The 16,133-nt window shown below is 35.6% G+C and overlaps 1 protein-coding gene across 1 annotated transcript in view; it reads left to right on the forward strand.

Moving 5' to 3' along the window:
* The window catches only part of LOC149785310 (kinesin-like protein KIF27), a 168,864-nt gene that overhangs the window by 124,696 nt on the left and 28,035 nt on the right, over nucleotides 1-16,133 (forward strand). The window contains exons 28-33 of the mRNA XM_089979203.1: nucleotides 392-496; nucleotides 1,810-2,024; nucleotides 4,962-5,073; nucleotides 6,675-6,812; nucleotides 12,619-12,809; nucleotides 15,125-15,228. Of these exons, the coding sequence (XP_089835329.1) occupies nucleotides 392-496; nucleotides 1,810-2,024; nucleotides 4,962-5,073; nucleotides 6,675-6,812; nucleotides 12,619-12,809; nucleotides 15,125-15,228 (865 nt within the window). The remainder of the gene's footprint in view (nucleotides 1-391; nucleotides 497-1,809; nucleotides 2,025-4,961; nucleotides 5,074-6,674; nucleotides 6,813-12,618; nucleotides 12,810-15,124; nucleotides 15,229-16,133) is intronic.

Below are 16,133 nucleotides of genomic sequence, written 5' to 3' on the forward strand. Positions count from 1 at the left end.
ATTCATTGGCTGCCGTTTTCTTTTGCACTCACAGTAAGGTAAAACCAAGTAACGAATGGGACTATATACTTAATGACTGACGTTTTCTTTGTCATTGTCAGGAAGGTAAACTAGGTAAACTTCATATGTCACAGAAGTCATATAACGAAGGTACAATTCAATAAAATAAAGAAAACATGTATGTAGAGGGTACCAATGAAAATTTCGTGAATCCATGAATTCGCGAATCCAGAAACGTGAATGCAGGAGGTATTACTGTACAGATCAATTTTTGTCTTGCCCTCATATAATAGTAAAGGCCTGAGATCATGTTGAATGTATTGAATTATTATAAATGTCGGCTTTCATGACCTCTATGTTTATTCAAAGTATTTTTTCTCTCTATTTTTAGGAGTTGCTGAAGAGGGAAGAAATAATTGCCAGAAAAGAGGCCATATTGTCACAGAAGAGTGAATTAGAAATCAAAAAGCTCAGATCTAGTCAGGTTCTGAATAAGGTTAAGTTCAACCTTTTGTATATGCCAGCCATATTATGTTGTGATGTTGTTCATCCATCCATTCTTCTTTCTCTGGCCAATTTCATTTCTGCACAATAGCTCAAGTTGCCCGCCATTTGCAATTATTAAACTCAATGGATAGCTTGTACTTGGGGTAAGGAACAGTCCTATCAGTTTGGAGTCAAAGGCTTAAAGGTCAAGGTCACTGTCTGAAAAAACAAAACGGTTTCTGCACAGTAATGATGTTGTTTTTGACATGCTGAGCAATGGTACAAGCTCAGAGGCAGTAATTGAAACCTTTCAACAGTATTCTTTAATTTATTATTTTTGTTTTGTTGAACATTTTTTAAACTTCATATGTAAGCTTTCAGCCACAAGATCTGAGGCTGGTGTAATTGTGAGTGACATTGGAACATAATAAGATTGTGTGGCATCAGATTGTGTCAAGTTGTTACATTGCTAGAGGCTTTTTTGGAGCAGGTTTTGGTCAAACTTGACATGTAGGCATGTCATCTTGAACTTTGACTATTTCCTTTGTGGCATACATCAACACATTTGACTCATTTTTGATGCAAAGAGCTTTTATGTGACTGAGAGGAAACGTTTTGAGCTGATATTTATTTCAGGGCCCATGATGGTGCCAGTATTTGCATGAATGGATTAGTAACTTTCTTTCTATTCCTACCAAATTCTAAGTTCTGTATCAGCTCTATCACTTTATAAATTGATTCATTACAATATGTATTATCATGTACAAGGAGTAGATTTACTGTAAAATTGTTTGGTATTGGATTTTTTTGTAAAAAATTGCTCTCACTGAATTATACAAATAATTTAAACTGTTTACGCTGGAGTACATATTACTAGGAACACTGGCAAAGTACACACATACTATCAAAAACTACTTTAAACTGAGTGCAGTTTATTTGGACTCATCTTTATATTGAACACAGTTTATTTTGACTCATCCTCTTTGTCTGTATTAAAATTATTATGTGTGACACCATATATAATGTTTGATGTTTTAAACATAAAGACCAATATTGCAATGTACTCATTTGCTTAATCTGGTAACAACTAATACAAACTTTTTTTTACAATTATGCAAGCTCAGGTCAATGTTCCTCATATGTATATAAAAAATAGAATGATATGTGTTTGCACTTGTGTTGAATAACTTGTTCATATCTAAAATTAGTTAAATTACTGGTTTATTGCTTTTACTTACTATTTTGATTATAGGTGCTTATGAATTATTGAAAATATAATTCCTATGACATAATGTATTCTGTTTCTTTTCCCCTTGATTTTAGAACCTCTTGTCAGTATCGGCCAAACTGGAGACTGTGGATCAGATGTTGGAGGAGAAGAGACGGGAGTTGGCACACACACCTGATGTTCAAAAACCCATGGTTCAAGAGGAAATACAAAAACTGAAACAATCACGGGAAAAGTTGCAAAAACAGAGAGGCCAGTTGGATGAGAAACTACATGAAGGAAGTTTACTTTCGGATGAAGAGGAAAGGAGGTAGGGAAAGGTTTAATTATCATGCATGTTATGTAACCATCATTGATGTTACAGAGCCATCATGCATGTTACATCATTTTGAAAGACCACTCTGGTGGCCTAAGTGGTTAGAGCATCTGCCTTGGATGCAGGAGGTTGCAGGATCAAACCCTGGCCAAGTCATAACAAGACTTTAAAAAATGGTACCAACAGCAGCCTCGCTTGGCAGTCAGCATTAATAGGTTAGTCTTAGGACTGGTCAGCCAGGTGTCAGGATAATGTAATGTGACTGGGTTTGACATGATGCCACATGTCTGTGGCATGATACCTGAGTGCTAAACATCAGTATAAACTGCAACACTGCAGACATTCTAAAGGAAATTAACCTGACCCTTTAATTATGGGCTTGCAGGACAATAACAGAAAGAAGAAAAAATATGATTATGCAGGCAGACCTGGATATTGTCTTATCCAGGCTCAGTCCAGATCATATTCAACTGCATGGAGCTGGTTAGAAACCAGACTTTCTTTTATGTTGTTGCAAATTATCTGAAAATTTTGTCTAATAAAGAGAAAACACTTTTTAGGTAAATGTCCCAGTCAGACTTTTGAAACATCCAAACAATTGGCATAGAAGTATAAGAAAGAATATTCATGTGGCACATATTTGGGAGGAGAAAAAGAATGAAATGCAACAAATTCATTTATTGCACATCATGCCATGTGAATTTGGCTATTGCCTGGAGCAAGAGAGCTGATGTCTGCATCCACAGGATATTAAAGAATAGTTGAAAGATATGTTGAGATGTAGCATGAAGCCACTGACCTCTATGCATTTGGAACTGCAGTTCTGACACTGAACTGGAGGTTGTTGTTGTTGTTATTGGGTTTACTGCCATTTTTCAGCACAAGATAGGCTATACATGACAGCCAGAATAAATGGTGGAAGAAGAACCCAGGAAAACCCTGGAAAGAACCACTGACCCACGAGAAGCTACCAGCAAGCTTTCTCACATACCCACATTGGCAGAGCCCGAGACTCAAACCCACACAGACAAAGATGAGATGGCAGTGATCCATAATGGTGAGTGTTTTAGACCACTCGGATGCTTGGGGACCCCATGAACTGGAGGTCATTAATGCCAAAGTCTATTTAGTTGAACATAATGTTGCATTCACTACACTAGACAACACCTTTAAACTTTTCAAACATATTGATTAGGTTGTCAGTAACAATACATGTTTTTTCATTTCACCTTACAAAAAATTGATTTAACTTGAGTTAAATTATTGACTGCCTTACTGAGTTACATATTTTTTAGGGTTGGCAGGTCTGGTAAAGAAATTTGCATGTGACTGGTGGGATTCAACAAAACACATCAAATGTATACAATGTTCCCCCTTCTGCAGTAGGAATTTGACCTTATAAAAGAGGTGGCCTTTCTAGACATATATAAGCATATATTCCTTGTTTGATTAAAGTATGGCATTCAGAGTGGTAACAAGCTCGGCCAATAAGGTGAGATCACCTCATTAATATGCATGAATCTCACTGTTTTTAAACTAATCTGAGATTTTGATCACATATGCTTTCACACATATGCAAGTAATAATTGCCAGTAACTTGAAAGAGGTAGCTAATTTTGAAATATTTAAATTTATCAGGCATATTATGGAATCAGTGTACAAACATCGCTGTAACTCTAATTGTTCATCTATTTCATTTTAGATCACCTTGCCATAAGGTCATGTGTCATTATAGCAAGGCCCTGTGTCTGTAGTGTGTCATCCATTAGTGCATCCATCAACAATTGCTTGTTACTACTCTGGAGTCCATATTTCTGATCAGTTTCAGTCAAACTTGGAATATGGGTTTATGCAATCAAAATTTCAGATTAGTTTTAAGAGTAGGATTCATGCTTTACACCTTATTGGCTGAGCTTTTTACCACTCTGAATGCCATACTTTGATCAGACAAGGAATATATGCTTATATAATTAAGATCTCTGATGAATTCAGTAATGATTGAGGGTCATTCATGCTGATGAGCAGATCTTGCATCAGACTGGCATTTCTGATCCAATTTTGAGCAAAGTTTAAATTTGGGCTTATATCAGCAAGTTTTTGGCTGGGTTGGATAATAAGTGGGATCCACTCATATTAATGAGGTAATCTTGCATCCGATTGGTTGGGCATGTTACCACTCTGGGGGCTTATTTCTGATTCAGTTTTGATCAGACTTTGAGTGTATGCTTATATCCTCAAGAGCAGAGCCATACTAGGTCACTTGGTTGAGCATGAGATTTGTAAGATAATGGTCGTGGGTTTGACACTGCTCAGGCCAAATCAGGTCAGCTGTCTCTGCTTGATAAAGACAACAATGTGTTCAAAGTGCCATGAAAAGCAACAATTTCAATAATGAACAAAACACATCCTGAGCTTGCATCCACTCTGGAAGTTATATTTCTGATCTGATTTTGATCAAACTTGGCATGTTTTCTTATATCATTATGATCTTGGACTGTTTTAGAAATGAGTGAGATTTATGCATATTTGCACATGATTGGTTGAGCTTATTAGCACATTGAAGTCATAATTTTGATCTGATTTTTATCAACATTGGAACATGGGTATATGTCATCAAGATCTTCAGCATTTCGAAAGTTAGCAGGATCAACTCTTAATAAAGATGATCTTGCATATGAATGACTGAACTTGTTACCACTAGACTATGCATCAAAATTACTTTTGTCAGGATATAGTTAAAAAAAAAGGTAAAGTCAACAGTATATAAATTTTATGAGATAAAAATAGTTTATTATGATGTGTTCTTACAATACTACCTAAGTCTAGTTAGTGAAATGGTAAAATGTTAAGTTATGTAAACTATGTGAGTGTTATCAAGTCCTTAGGACTTCTTGTTTATTAATAAAGTCAGTCCTTTATTTCCCCACCAAGACTGATAGAGCTAGATGAGGCTATTGATGCCCTTGACGCTGCCATAGAATACAAGACAGATATCATTCGGAGTCGACAACTTGAAGTTCGGCACTCACACACACTATCACAGGTCAGTAGTAGCTACATGCTATTATTCAAATGTTTTTTTTATGATAATGAGATATTATTATCCTTGGTACTGTTGACTGATCAGTGTGCTTGATGCAGTATTACATCGCCAATCACAACAGAAATGAGAGTTTCAGAACCTGAAATTTGCAGCTTCAGTTTATCAGTACATTACCTTCTTTGTCATTATTTAGCAAAATTATTGTCCTGATAGTCAGATCCACCCGCTTTCCTCTGCACAGTATTATTATTGAACTTAAGCCAGATTTGATATTGATGAGACCATGGTTTAGTTCATCTGACAGCATTCTAAATCAGTAGGCAAAATTTCAAACCTGATTATTAGACATAACCATTTTCATTTTCTGAACTTGAATTACTCGCAAATTTAGTTGGTAGCTTGATATTAATGAGAGCATGGTATAGTTTGATTACCGTTGGTGTCTAGAGACATGCTCTGCATCCTTCATCATTTTTTAGCAGAGGTACATCCCCTGATTGTCTGACTCACCAGCTTTCCTATCTACACAGTAACTTCCTTGGTATGCAACTTTATGCTGGTGACACCCTTGACTTAATTTGAATTTTCAACATTTGATCTGCATCATTATTTATTAGAGTTCTGGCCAATGGTTGTTTGACCCAACAACTTTTGTTTCCAGGCAACATCATTTCACTTAGTTGGATTTCAAAAAAATATTATATGTAATTAAATCTTAAGTTGAATTAGATTATCTGCTTCCTATGTTATCAATTATTGGAGCTATGACTTGTGAATGTTGGACCCAAATTTTGTATGCAGCTTTGTATTGTTGAGACCTCAACTGGATTCTATTGTCAGTGTACATTTCATCAGCAGTCTTCCTTTACAGATGTACCTTAACTCATTTACAGTATCACCAGTTGTCACCATTTTTGTCTGATCTGCACACTTTCTCTTTGAAAGAAAGTTCAGTAGCACTGATAATGAAAATCAGAAGTACACACCTGTCTTCCATTTAGTGAATAACGAAGATGAGTCTCATTCCAGATAACGTTTTTGTTTGAGGATTTTATTGTTAATTTTCATCCCTGTTTCATTTATCATCAGTTGCAAAGTTATCAGAGGACCACTGACATGTGCACCAAGATTGCTATTCTGCTTCTTATCTGAAGAGCAAGTCAGACCAATATAGAATCAAAGCATTTACATTGAGCCAAGACCTGTTTATATTTTTGTTGTTTTGCATGCAAAATTTCAGTTGTGTTATAATATGGCATAACTCATTTTCATCAAAGTAAATAATTATGAAAACCATTGTTGAAATTTAGTTATTTTCAGCACCAAAAATGAAAATCAGAAGTTTATTATAAATTTGTAACTTCGGTTTGCATTAGTGTTACTCATGATGTTTGCTCTTCAAAAATACATTGTCATTAATAATGATAATGAGATGCAGGTATCACTTAAACTGTTAAGATTTTTATTAAAATATTTGTGTTAAGGCTTTAGGAAAGTCTTTTAACATGCATCAAAGCTTGGTTCATATATGAGATATAATATTCCAGGGAAACTCTTGGTTTGTTACCACTATTCACTTGTGTGATCAATCTATTTTTCAGAGTGAGGACAATCTGTTGAACCGACTTAATGCTCTGACTTCCCAAGAGACAAAGAGTCTGCTTGCTAAATATTTTGAGAAAGTTGTCAGTCTGAGAGAGAATGAACGCAAGACCAGTCTAAAATTCAGTACCATGGAGGTAAGTATAATCAGTTTGGTGAATCTTTACTTTAAAATTAAATGCAATGTTCTGCAGAGTTTGAATTACCATGCTATAATTAAGTTTTCAGTATTTTTCAAGGTGTCATTTAAACTTTTGCAACTTTTTGAAATTGTAAATATTTGAGGAAATGTTGGGAATCAACACAGAAGTGTAACTGTAACTCAGCAGAATAAACAGGATAAAGACTGTTTGGAATGACTGGTTCTTTTACCACATGCAGACCCCAGAACTGCCTACAGTCATCATTCCTAGAATAGTCATCCCTGGATATTGGCACCAGATGTCAGCCAAGTACATGCCATGTCCACTCCAGCTCTGGCACTGCCTCAACTTGTGCCTTCTACTGCTGGGACTAGGTACATTGATCAAGTTTTTGGCATACTCAGTCCCAGTTTCAGTATGTAGACAGCATCCAACATTCAGTTATATCAGTACCATCATAAAATCTGACATGGATACCCAGCATTACCAGCACCAGAAACTGCTTCAGTGGTGCCTAGTGGTTAAAGTGTCTGCCTCAGATGCGGGAGGTCATGGGTTCGATCCCTGGCATAGTCATACCAAAGACTTACAAAAATGGTACTAACAGCTGCCTCGCTTGGCGCTCAGCATTAAGTGGTTAGTGTTAGGACTGGTCGGCCTGGTGTAAGGATAATGTGACTGGGTGGGACATCATGCCACATGTCTGTGCTAGACATCACTATAAACTGCCACACTGCAGACATTGTAGCAATATGACTGAAAAATTGTTAAAGCTATGTTAAAAATCCAAATCACACACACACCTGCACCAGATTTGGTGAACCATCCCCATTGTCCATTACCAGACCTATGGAAACTCATTGGTCTCTTACAGAATTTAACAAACGTTTATTTGACACGATTAAAAGACTTGGTCCTTGGAAACATCATATGTCTTTTACAGAATTTTGAAAAAATTTGCTTTTGACTCGATCAGAAGATTTTGCTCTTTGTTCAGAATTTAACCATCTATGAGTTCAAATATGGCTAAATAAGGCGCCATTTGAACTACTGTCTTGTTCCTCCATGAATCACTTCTCATATTAGACCTGCTTCCTAGTCAGTGTCACTACAGATGACAGAATCATTGGGATACACCTTATTGGCCAGCCAAAACTCTCTTTAGTTCAGTCATGATGGTTCAGTTTCTCTCATGAAAGGCCCTTCTTTCACTGCCAGATACAGGCTTCATCTCATTGGAAATCAGTCCTTTGGATTGAAACCACAGTCTTCTTAAGACCAGTTATCAGCATCTGCAGGACTGTAGTAGAGCTCAGAAGTGTGCCTGAAATGAACTGAGGCATTTAGTTGCAGGACCCTATCATGGTATTGAAATGGTACATGAAGTGAAAGAGGCAGTCATATACAGACCCTAGCAGGGCAATGAAGTGGTACCTGAAGTGAATTGAGGCAGTAAGCTACAGGACCCTAGCAGGGCAGTGAAGTGGTACATGAAGTGAAAGAGGCTGTAAGATACCGGACCCTAGCAGGTCAGTGAAGTGGTACATGAAGTGAACTGAGGCAGTAAGATACAGGAACCTAGCAGGGCTTTGAAGGGGTACCTGAAGTGAACTAAGGCAATCAGAAACGGGAGATCCCACATGTTTTTACAGGCTCAGATTTGTCTTTGAGATATATATATATATATATATATATATATATATATATATATATATATATATATATATATATATATATATATATATATATTGGTTATCAACTCAGCCTGCAAGGAGCTAACATAAGACTAGATGAATTTTTTTATACATATTTTGTTTATGAGGCCACTACTGTAGCATTCAAGCACAACTGTTTCTTAGCTGACATCATCCAAGGTGTGAGATACAGATCAGAGATGATATTTTTTAGCTTGTACATTATCATACCTGCCAGAACTGGCCATGTCATGTGAAAACAGAATTTATAATCCACCCCCTCCAGACACTGTTGTGTTTATAAAGGCACAATTTTCAGTAATATTATGAAAAGAGATTGAAAGACCTTTCTTGTCCTTAACCAGTAGCCTGCCTGTATAGACAGTAAACATTCTTGCTGATGGAAAAATATAACTGATGGGGAATTTATGCAGTTGATTGCCTTTTGTTTGTTTTTGTATGTTTTAATGGCATTTTTAACACATTATTGGCTGTATCGTGTTGAGAGAATTGAAGCTCAGTGCCTATCCCAAGGACACAACAAGGCAGGCAGTATTGTGCTGGCCTGTGAAATTATCAAACTTGCTAGCCTTAGATTATGTATCTAACTCTCTACCAACTGAGTTCTCATGGATCCCAAACTGATTGTTATTTAGGTGATTACAAGTTAAAAGTGATAAGAGCTAAACAACCACTGTTGCACAGATTATTTAATTGACTGACAATCACTATTTATATAAGCCTGTGGAAAATGACAGGAAATTCAAATTATATTACCTTGAGTTATATCTCAGGCTTTGGTCATGTGTAACATACCATAGCCATGCTCCCTGACTCAAGGTCATGGTCGTAGCAGTGGAAAATATTAATCTGTGACCTCTATACAAGTAAGGGTATAACTTTGTAACCAGCAAAGGTATTTTAATGAAACATTAACTTTCTATATATCTTGACTTGGCAGTGTTTTGCATATTTACAGTCATACCCCCTGCCTCATGGTCACAGTAGTCAGTAGCCTGTTTATTGAAACTTTACCCAGGTCAACATCTGACACACTAATTAAGTCCCCAACTCGAAGGTTGAGATCAGTAATTGGAAAAAGTCACAACATGGATGTATGATGCATCATGTGTTGTACTCATGTTCAGCTTGGGAGGGTTGAATTTGTGCAGTAATTGGTGAATGTGTTATGATCAGGTAAGTATTATCAAGGAGATATCTTCCTCAAGAAATTGTTTTCCCTTTGGTCAGTCAGTCATAATGTACATAGAGTTGCAGTGCTAGCCATCACACCAGACCACCTTTTCCAACTGCATGATTACCATTGTTCAAGTAAGGTTATTGCTCTTGATGAATAACCAATTATAAATGATTCATGTTATATTAATGATAATAAAGCAGTCCTGCCCTCTACCCTCCCCCACAGTTGCAAAATAAAATCTCTGATATGTACATAACAGTTTATACTTTTGAATTAACCAAATATACAATACAAATATTTTCCAGTATCAGCAACAAGCTTAAATAAATTAGTTGACACATAATAAAGTTAAAAGGTTGAATTCCTGTAGAAACAGCCATGTAAAGTTTCACAAACAAAACCATTTTTCTGTTTTATTTGTTTGTCTTGTCTATGTTTTATATTTGCCTTTGAAAAAGATTCATTAAAGGGTCAAAAGTGCCAGGCTAGTTAGATACTAGTTTTGCACTGTTCGTTGTCAGTTTATTACATTATTCTTAATCAATCCCTGACACACGTGAACCCTTGCTGGATCCAGTGCACTTGAAAGGATTGTTATTCACCATATGATTTGTATTCTTTATGTATGTTTGTATGTATGTATGTATGTATGTATATATGTGTGTATATATATATATATATATATATATATATATATATATATATATATATATATATATATATATATATATATAACATCACAAAAGCAGAATCTCACAGAATTGAACAATTTCTTTTTAATGGAGAACCCATTGAAGGCAAGCTAAAATTTGTATGGGTATGTTTATATATAAAATATGTTTATCCCTTGTTATACTACCTCTCATTATAATGAATTTTGGATGAAATGCTTTGGGTCTTATGACCAAAATTATGCAATAAAAAATATATTTTTTAAATAAAATGTTGAATTTCAACATCTATTAGATGAAAAAGTTATATGAAAACCATTATACTTGAATTGGTCTATCAAATGCGTTAAAATGATTGTACCAGACTTGGCCTATCAAATCATTAAAAAAAATTGCATATGAATTGGTCTATCAAATAGGTTCAAACCATTGTACTTGAATTGGTCTATCAAATCTTTGAAAAATTTTGCACAATATCATGTGCTGCTGGCTGCCTAGCCATGTTGGTGTTGAAGGTGGTGATGGGGCGGATCGCGCTGCTAAGGTGGCCCAATCTCAGGAACTATCTGGTTTTAAGGTACCATATACTGATTTTAAACCTGGTGTCAGGGAGACTTTGCATCAGAGGTGGCAGGTGTCATGGAGTGATGCAGTCGCTGGTGGACTTCATGCCATCAAGCCAGCCCTGGGAGAGTGGACACCTTCCTGCAGGGCTATGCATGGGGAGGATGTGTTCATTGCACGAGTTTGAATTGGTCATACTTGTGTGGCCCACTCCCACATGCTAAAGGGTGAGGGCCCACCAGGGTGCGTTTCATGCAATGAGCCATTTACTGTTGGGCACTTTGTGATAGAGTGTTTCAACCTGCAACCTATGCGTGATCGGTATTACGGTGTGCATGACATGGGGGAACTTTTTGATGCAGTAGACATCACTTGTGTTGTAGAGTTCCTGAAAGCAGTGAACATTTGCTCTGGGCTCTAACTGTTGTGCTATCACCTAGTGCAGTTGTATACAATGTATATATCGTTCCTTTTTTAATACCTTTTCATCACTCTTCATTAACATACACCATTTGCATCCGCCGTTGATCGGGAATATTTATTTTTCGCTGTTGCCATCCTATCGTTTAATTTCAACAAAATTATTTTTGATATCGCTGGTTGATATGACCTTTTTTAATTTAAAAAAAGATTATGCATGTAACATTTTGTTTGGCGCTAAATAGCCTAACAGTGCTGATGCGCTGTTAAAATACAACCAGTCAATCAATCTATCAAATAGGTTCAAACCATTGTACTTGAATTGGTCTATCAGATAGGTTCCAATCATTGTACTTGAATTGGTCTATCAAATAGGTTCCATCCATTGTACTTGAATTGGTCTATCAAATAGGTTCCAATCATTGTACTTGAATTGGTCTATCAAATAGGTTCCAGCCATTGTACTTGAATTGGTCTATCAAATAGGTTCCAATCATTGTACTTGAATTGGTCTATCAGATAGGTTCCAATCATTGTACTTGAATTGGTCTATCAAATAGGTTCCATCCATTGTACTTGAATTGGTCTATCAAATAGGTTCCAATCATTGTACTTGAATTGGTCTATCAAATAGGTTCCAGCCGTTGTACTTGAATTGGTCTATCAAATAGGTTCCAATCATTGTACTTGAATTGGTCTATCAGATAGGTTCCAGCCATTGTACTTGAATTGGTCTATCAAATAGGTCCCAACCATTGTACTTGAATTGGACTATCAAATTGGTTAAAACCATTTAACTTGAATTGGTCTATCAAATAGGTTCAAACAATTGCACTTGAATTGGTCTATCAAATAGGTTTTGACCATTGTACTTGAATTGGTCTATCAAATTGGTTTTGACCATTGTACTTGAATTGGTCCATCAAATTGGTTTTGACCATTGTACTTGAATTGGTCTATCAAATAGGTTCAAACCATTGTACTTGAATTGGTCTATCAAATTGGTTTTGACCATTGTACTTGAATTGGTCCATCAAATTGGTTTCAACCATTGTACTTGAATTGGTCTATCAAATAGGTTCAAACCATTGTACTAGAATCATTCTTTCAAACCACTGTACTTGAATTGATTTATGAAAAATGGGTTTTTTACTATTGTACTTGAATTGGTCTTTCTAACCATTGTACTTGAATTGGTATATCAGATGGGTTAACAGGAAACAACATGAAGCTTAGTTTTATCTTTCCAGGTGAAGATTGATGAGCAGGAAAGATTGATCCAGGAATTGGAGGCCTCTTTGCAGCGGTCAGTAGTGGAGATGGACCGCAGACTGACCACTCAACAGAAGGAGTATGAGCAGAAAATACAACTCCTTATGCATCAACTGATGGAGAACAACTCACGCATGTCTGGTGGAGATAACTTAATAAATGATGGAAGGTACAAATAGTTACTTTTCAAATAAAAAAAATGAGGTTCTACAGGGGGACACTTGCATCACCTTCAAATCAAACCTCTCATTGAACTTTTGAGAGCAGTAAAGACTGCATCTAATTAAGACAGTCTTTCACAGTTCAGGGATTTTAAGGACAAAAACTTGGTACTTTTTAAACTTTTATTTAATGTGGCCATGAATATGTGAGTGTTCATATGTTCCTTTTATTGATGATAAATCTATATATTAGTTGGAAAATTCCATTGTCTTGATGTAAAATATTAAAAAATATCCTGGTTCAAAAAAATCAACCATCAATTTTCATTTGAAAGTATATTAAATGCTTCAAAGAAAACATATTTTATTTTAGTTTTCTTCAAGTTTTAATTTCCAGTTTTGTGAGTGGTTATGTACAATGTCATCTTTTGAACTTGTGAGCACTGCTTCTTCACACACACACACACATTTGGAACATCAAAACACACTTTCTGAATCTCAGAAAAAGAACCAACATTGTGAGGTTAGCAGGTATGCACATGGCTTTCTCACTTAGGCAGTCTATCTCCACATAACTTTCTCATATAGGCAAAATGTATCCCACATGGCTGTCTCACATATACAGACTGTATCCTACATGGTTTTCTAACATAGACAAACTTATCCCACATGGCTTTTTCATATGGGCAAACTGTATCATGCATGGCTTTCTCATATAGGCAAACTGTATCATGCATGGCTTTCTCATATAGGCAAACTGTATCATGCATGGCTTTCTCATATAGGCAGACAATCCCACATCTCTTTCTCACAGAGGCAAACTCTGTCCACATTGCTTTTTCACTCAGGCAGACTATTTCCCACATGACTTTCACACAGGCACACTGTATCCCACATAGCAAACTTTATTACATATTTCATAATGAGATTGAAATTTGTCAGTGGGAGAAAAATGATGTTGTCACAGTGACAATATCACTTTTATTGCCACAGTGGGTATATTACATTTGGAACTACTTTTTTCCCATTTAGGAGATATATCTGCCATTAAGTATGTTATTTGAATCAAGATTTTCCATATTTAGGCCTGTATCGGTTTTCTTCTTCTTCTTTTCTTTCTTTCTTTCTTTTTCTTTCTGTCTCTCTGTCTTTCTCTCAGGATGAACATATCTTAAAATATGTCAAGATGGCAGACCCTCTAGTATACATTTATTTAATCAATAAGGAGGCACAATTAAAAAATGCCTAAAAATGAACAAAGAACGAAAGGAAGGATTCAGGTATTAGACTTTTTTAATTAGTTTTCCAAATGAATCCAGCAAATAATTAGTGACTGAACTTAATTCGCTATTGCTATTAAAAATTTTGTAACCCGTTCATTGTGCCTTGTACACCCTGCAGCAAACTCTTGGTTAAATATAGTAATAAAATTGTTTAAGTTGCCATTTCAACTTTCAGCACAATCATAATCAAGTTCATAACCGATGGAGAAATCAGACATTGAACGTATTCATTGCAAACTAAATTAAGGAACAATCAAAATTTGGGTGCAGCATTTGTTGCCAAACTTGACTGCAAGTTTCCAAGGCCAAAAGTTCATGTTTGAATGCAAACATGAACAAAATAAGGAAACAAAATCCATATAAGTAAACTCTCAATTATAAAAATCTTTCCTTTAAAGATTTTATGCTCTAAAATCTCAGATGTGACCATTCCATGATATTTCTATAGTACCCCTACCCCAACAAAGTTTACATATTCTCTGCAAGAAATGTGTTCACAAATATAAAATTCTCTTATTTTTTGTTGAAAACAGTCATTAATTTGACAGAGTACACAATTTGAACCATTATTTGTACAAGATAAAATTCTTATTGGTTGCTGTCCAAAAATTATTGTTGGAGAAAGACTCCACACAAGTTGATGGTTTTGCCTTACAAAATATAAAAGAAAATGTATAGATTTTATTAGCATTTATAAGGATATATTTCACAGTGTGAATTGGAAACATTTTGCTTTATCTCTTGTGGCTTCACCACTCATGACAATACAGTGTTTCCCACTTCACTCACCAAACAATTCCTTCTCATATCAAAAAGTTTTGATATCCTTGGTGTATCACACTTGGCTTTCTCATATAGGAAAACAGTATCACACATGTTTTTTCTCATTGGCCCACTTTATAACACATGGATTTCTAAACAGGCAAAGAAACCACATCACATATACATAGAAATGAGAGTAATAACGTTCAGTTGAACTCTTGTGTCTCATAGTTTTCATTGAAGGTAAATTCATTCACAAAAATATTCTTTCTTTCCAGGATAGAGAAACTACAGAAAGATCTCTATTATTATAAGGTGACTAGTCGAGAACTAAAGAAAAAATTAAGAGAACTAATTGCCAATGGTACAATATCTGCACAGGGTAAGTATCATGATGCATATAGTTGCATGCTGTTTCTTTAATGGCAAAAATCACTGTAGGATGAGATTACAAAGTCTTTGTGTCACATATATTTAGATGATTTGATTTGGTTACTAATCTTGCTGTGTGGACAAGTGAGTTTTATTTGGTTACTAATCTTCCTGTGTGGACAAGTGAGTTTTATTTGGTTACTAATATTGCTGTGTGGACAAGTGAATTTATGGTATGGCCCACATCTAGTATATGTTTATGCATTTGCCAGATTTAACCGACTTCCATGGGGATCGTTATAACATTAAATTTGTTCATACTAGATTCTGACCAGTCACTATTTTCATATATACTTACGATTTGAGTCAAACTGCAAACAATAATGTGCCAACAGATCGGGGTTCATCTTGTATGTTCTACTGATTTCTCCTAACAATCTTCATAGACCCAGAACTGGTGATGCATTGTGTGAAGGCAGATCTAGGTCTGTGCAGTTTAGCTGGACTCTACTTCTAAGGAAGTATAGATGGTATGTTTAGTAATTGAGCCAATGTTATCCAGGCTAAATACTTGCTTGTTTAGTCTTGGGTTTTTTCTAGGAAAATAAGTCCTTTACACTAATAATATTCTTGCATTATTGATTTTTCTATTTTCTCTTGCAGCCCTTTATAGAGAACTTGTATGGAGATCATAAGGCTTTAAACTTTCCCAGTCAGTTTAAAATGATGTCACAAAAATAATGTCCTTTATGATTGCTCAAGCAAAAATCTCAAGCTCAAATTAAATTTCACGTTTTATGATCTGAAGGTCAGGACTGTTCTCCTCAGTGTGGTACAAGTAGATTTCTACCTATAAGAAAACTTTTGCTTTGGACATGATAAGACAGTGTTATCTCATTATGAACTTTGTCTAAT

Source organism: Sinohyriopsis cumingii, chromosome 13 (assembly GCF_028554795.1).
Source record: "Sinohyriopsis cumingii isolate HCF-2022 chromosome 13, ASM2855479v2, whole genome shotgun sequence".
NCBI classification, from domain to species: Eukaryota; Metazoa; Mollusca; class Bivalvia; order Unionida; family Unionidae; genus Sinohyriopsis; species Sinohyriopsis cumingii.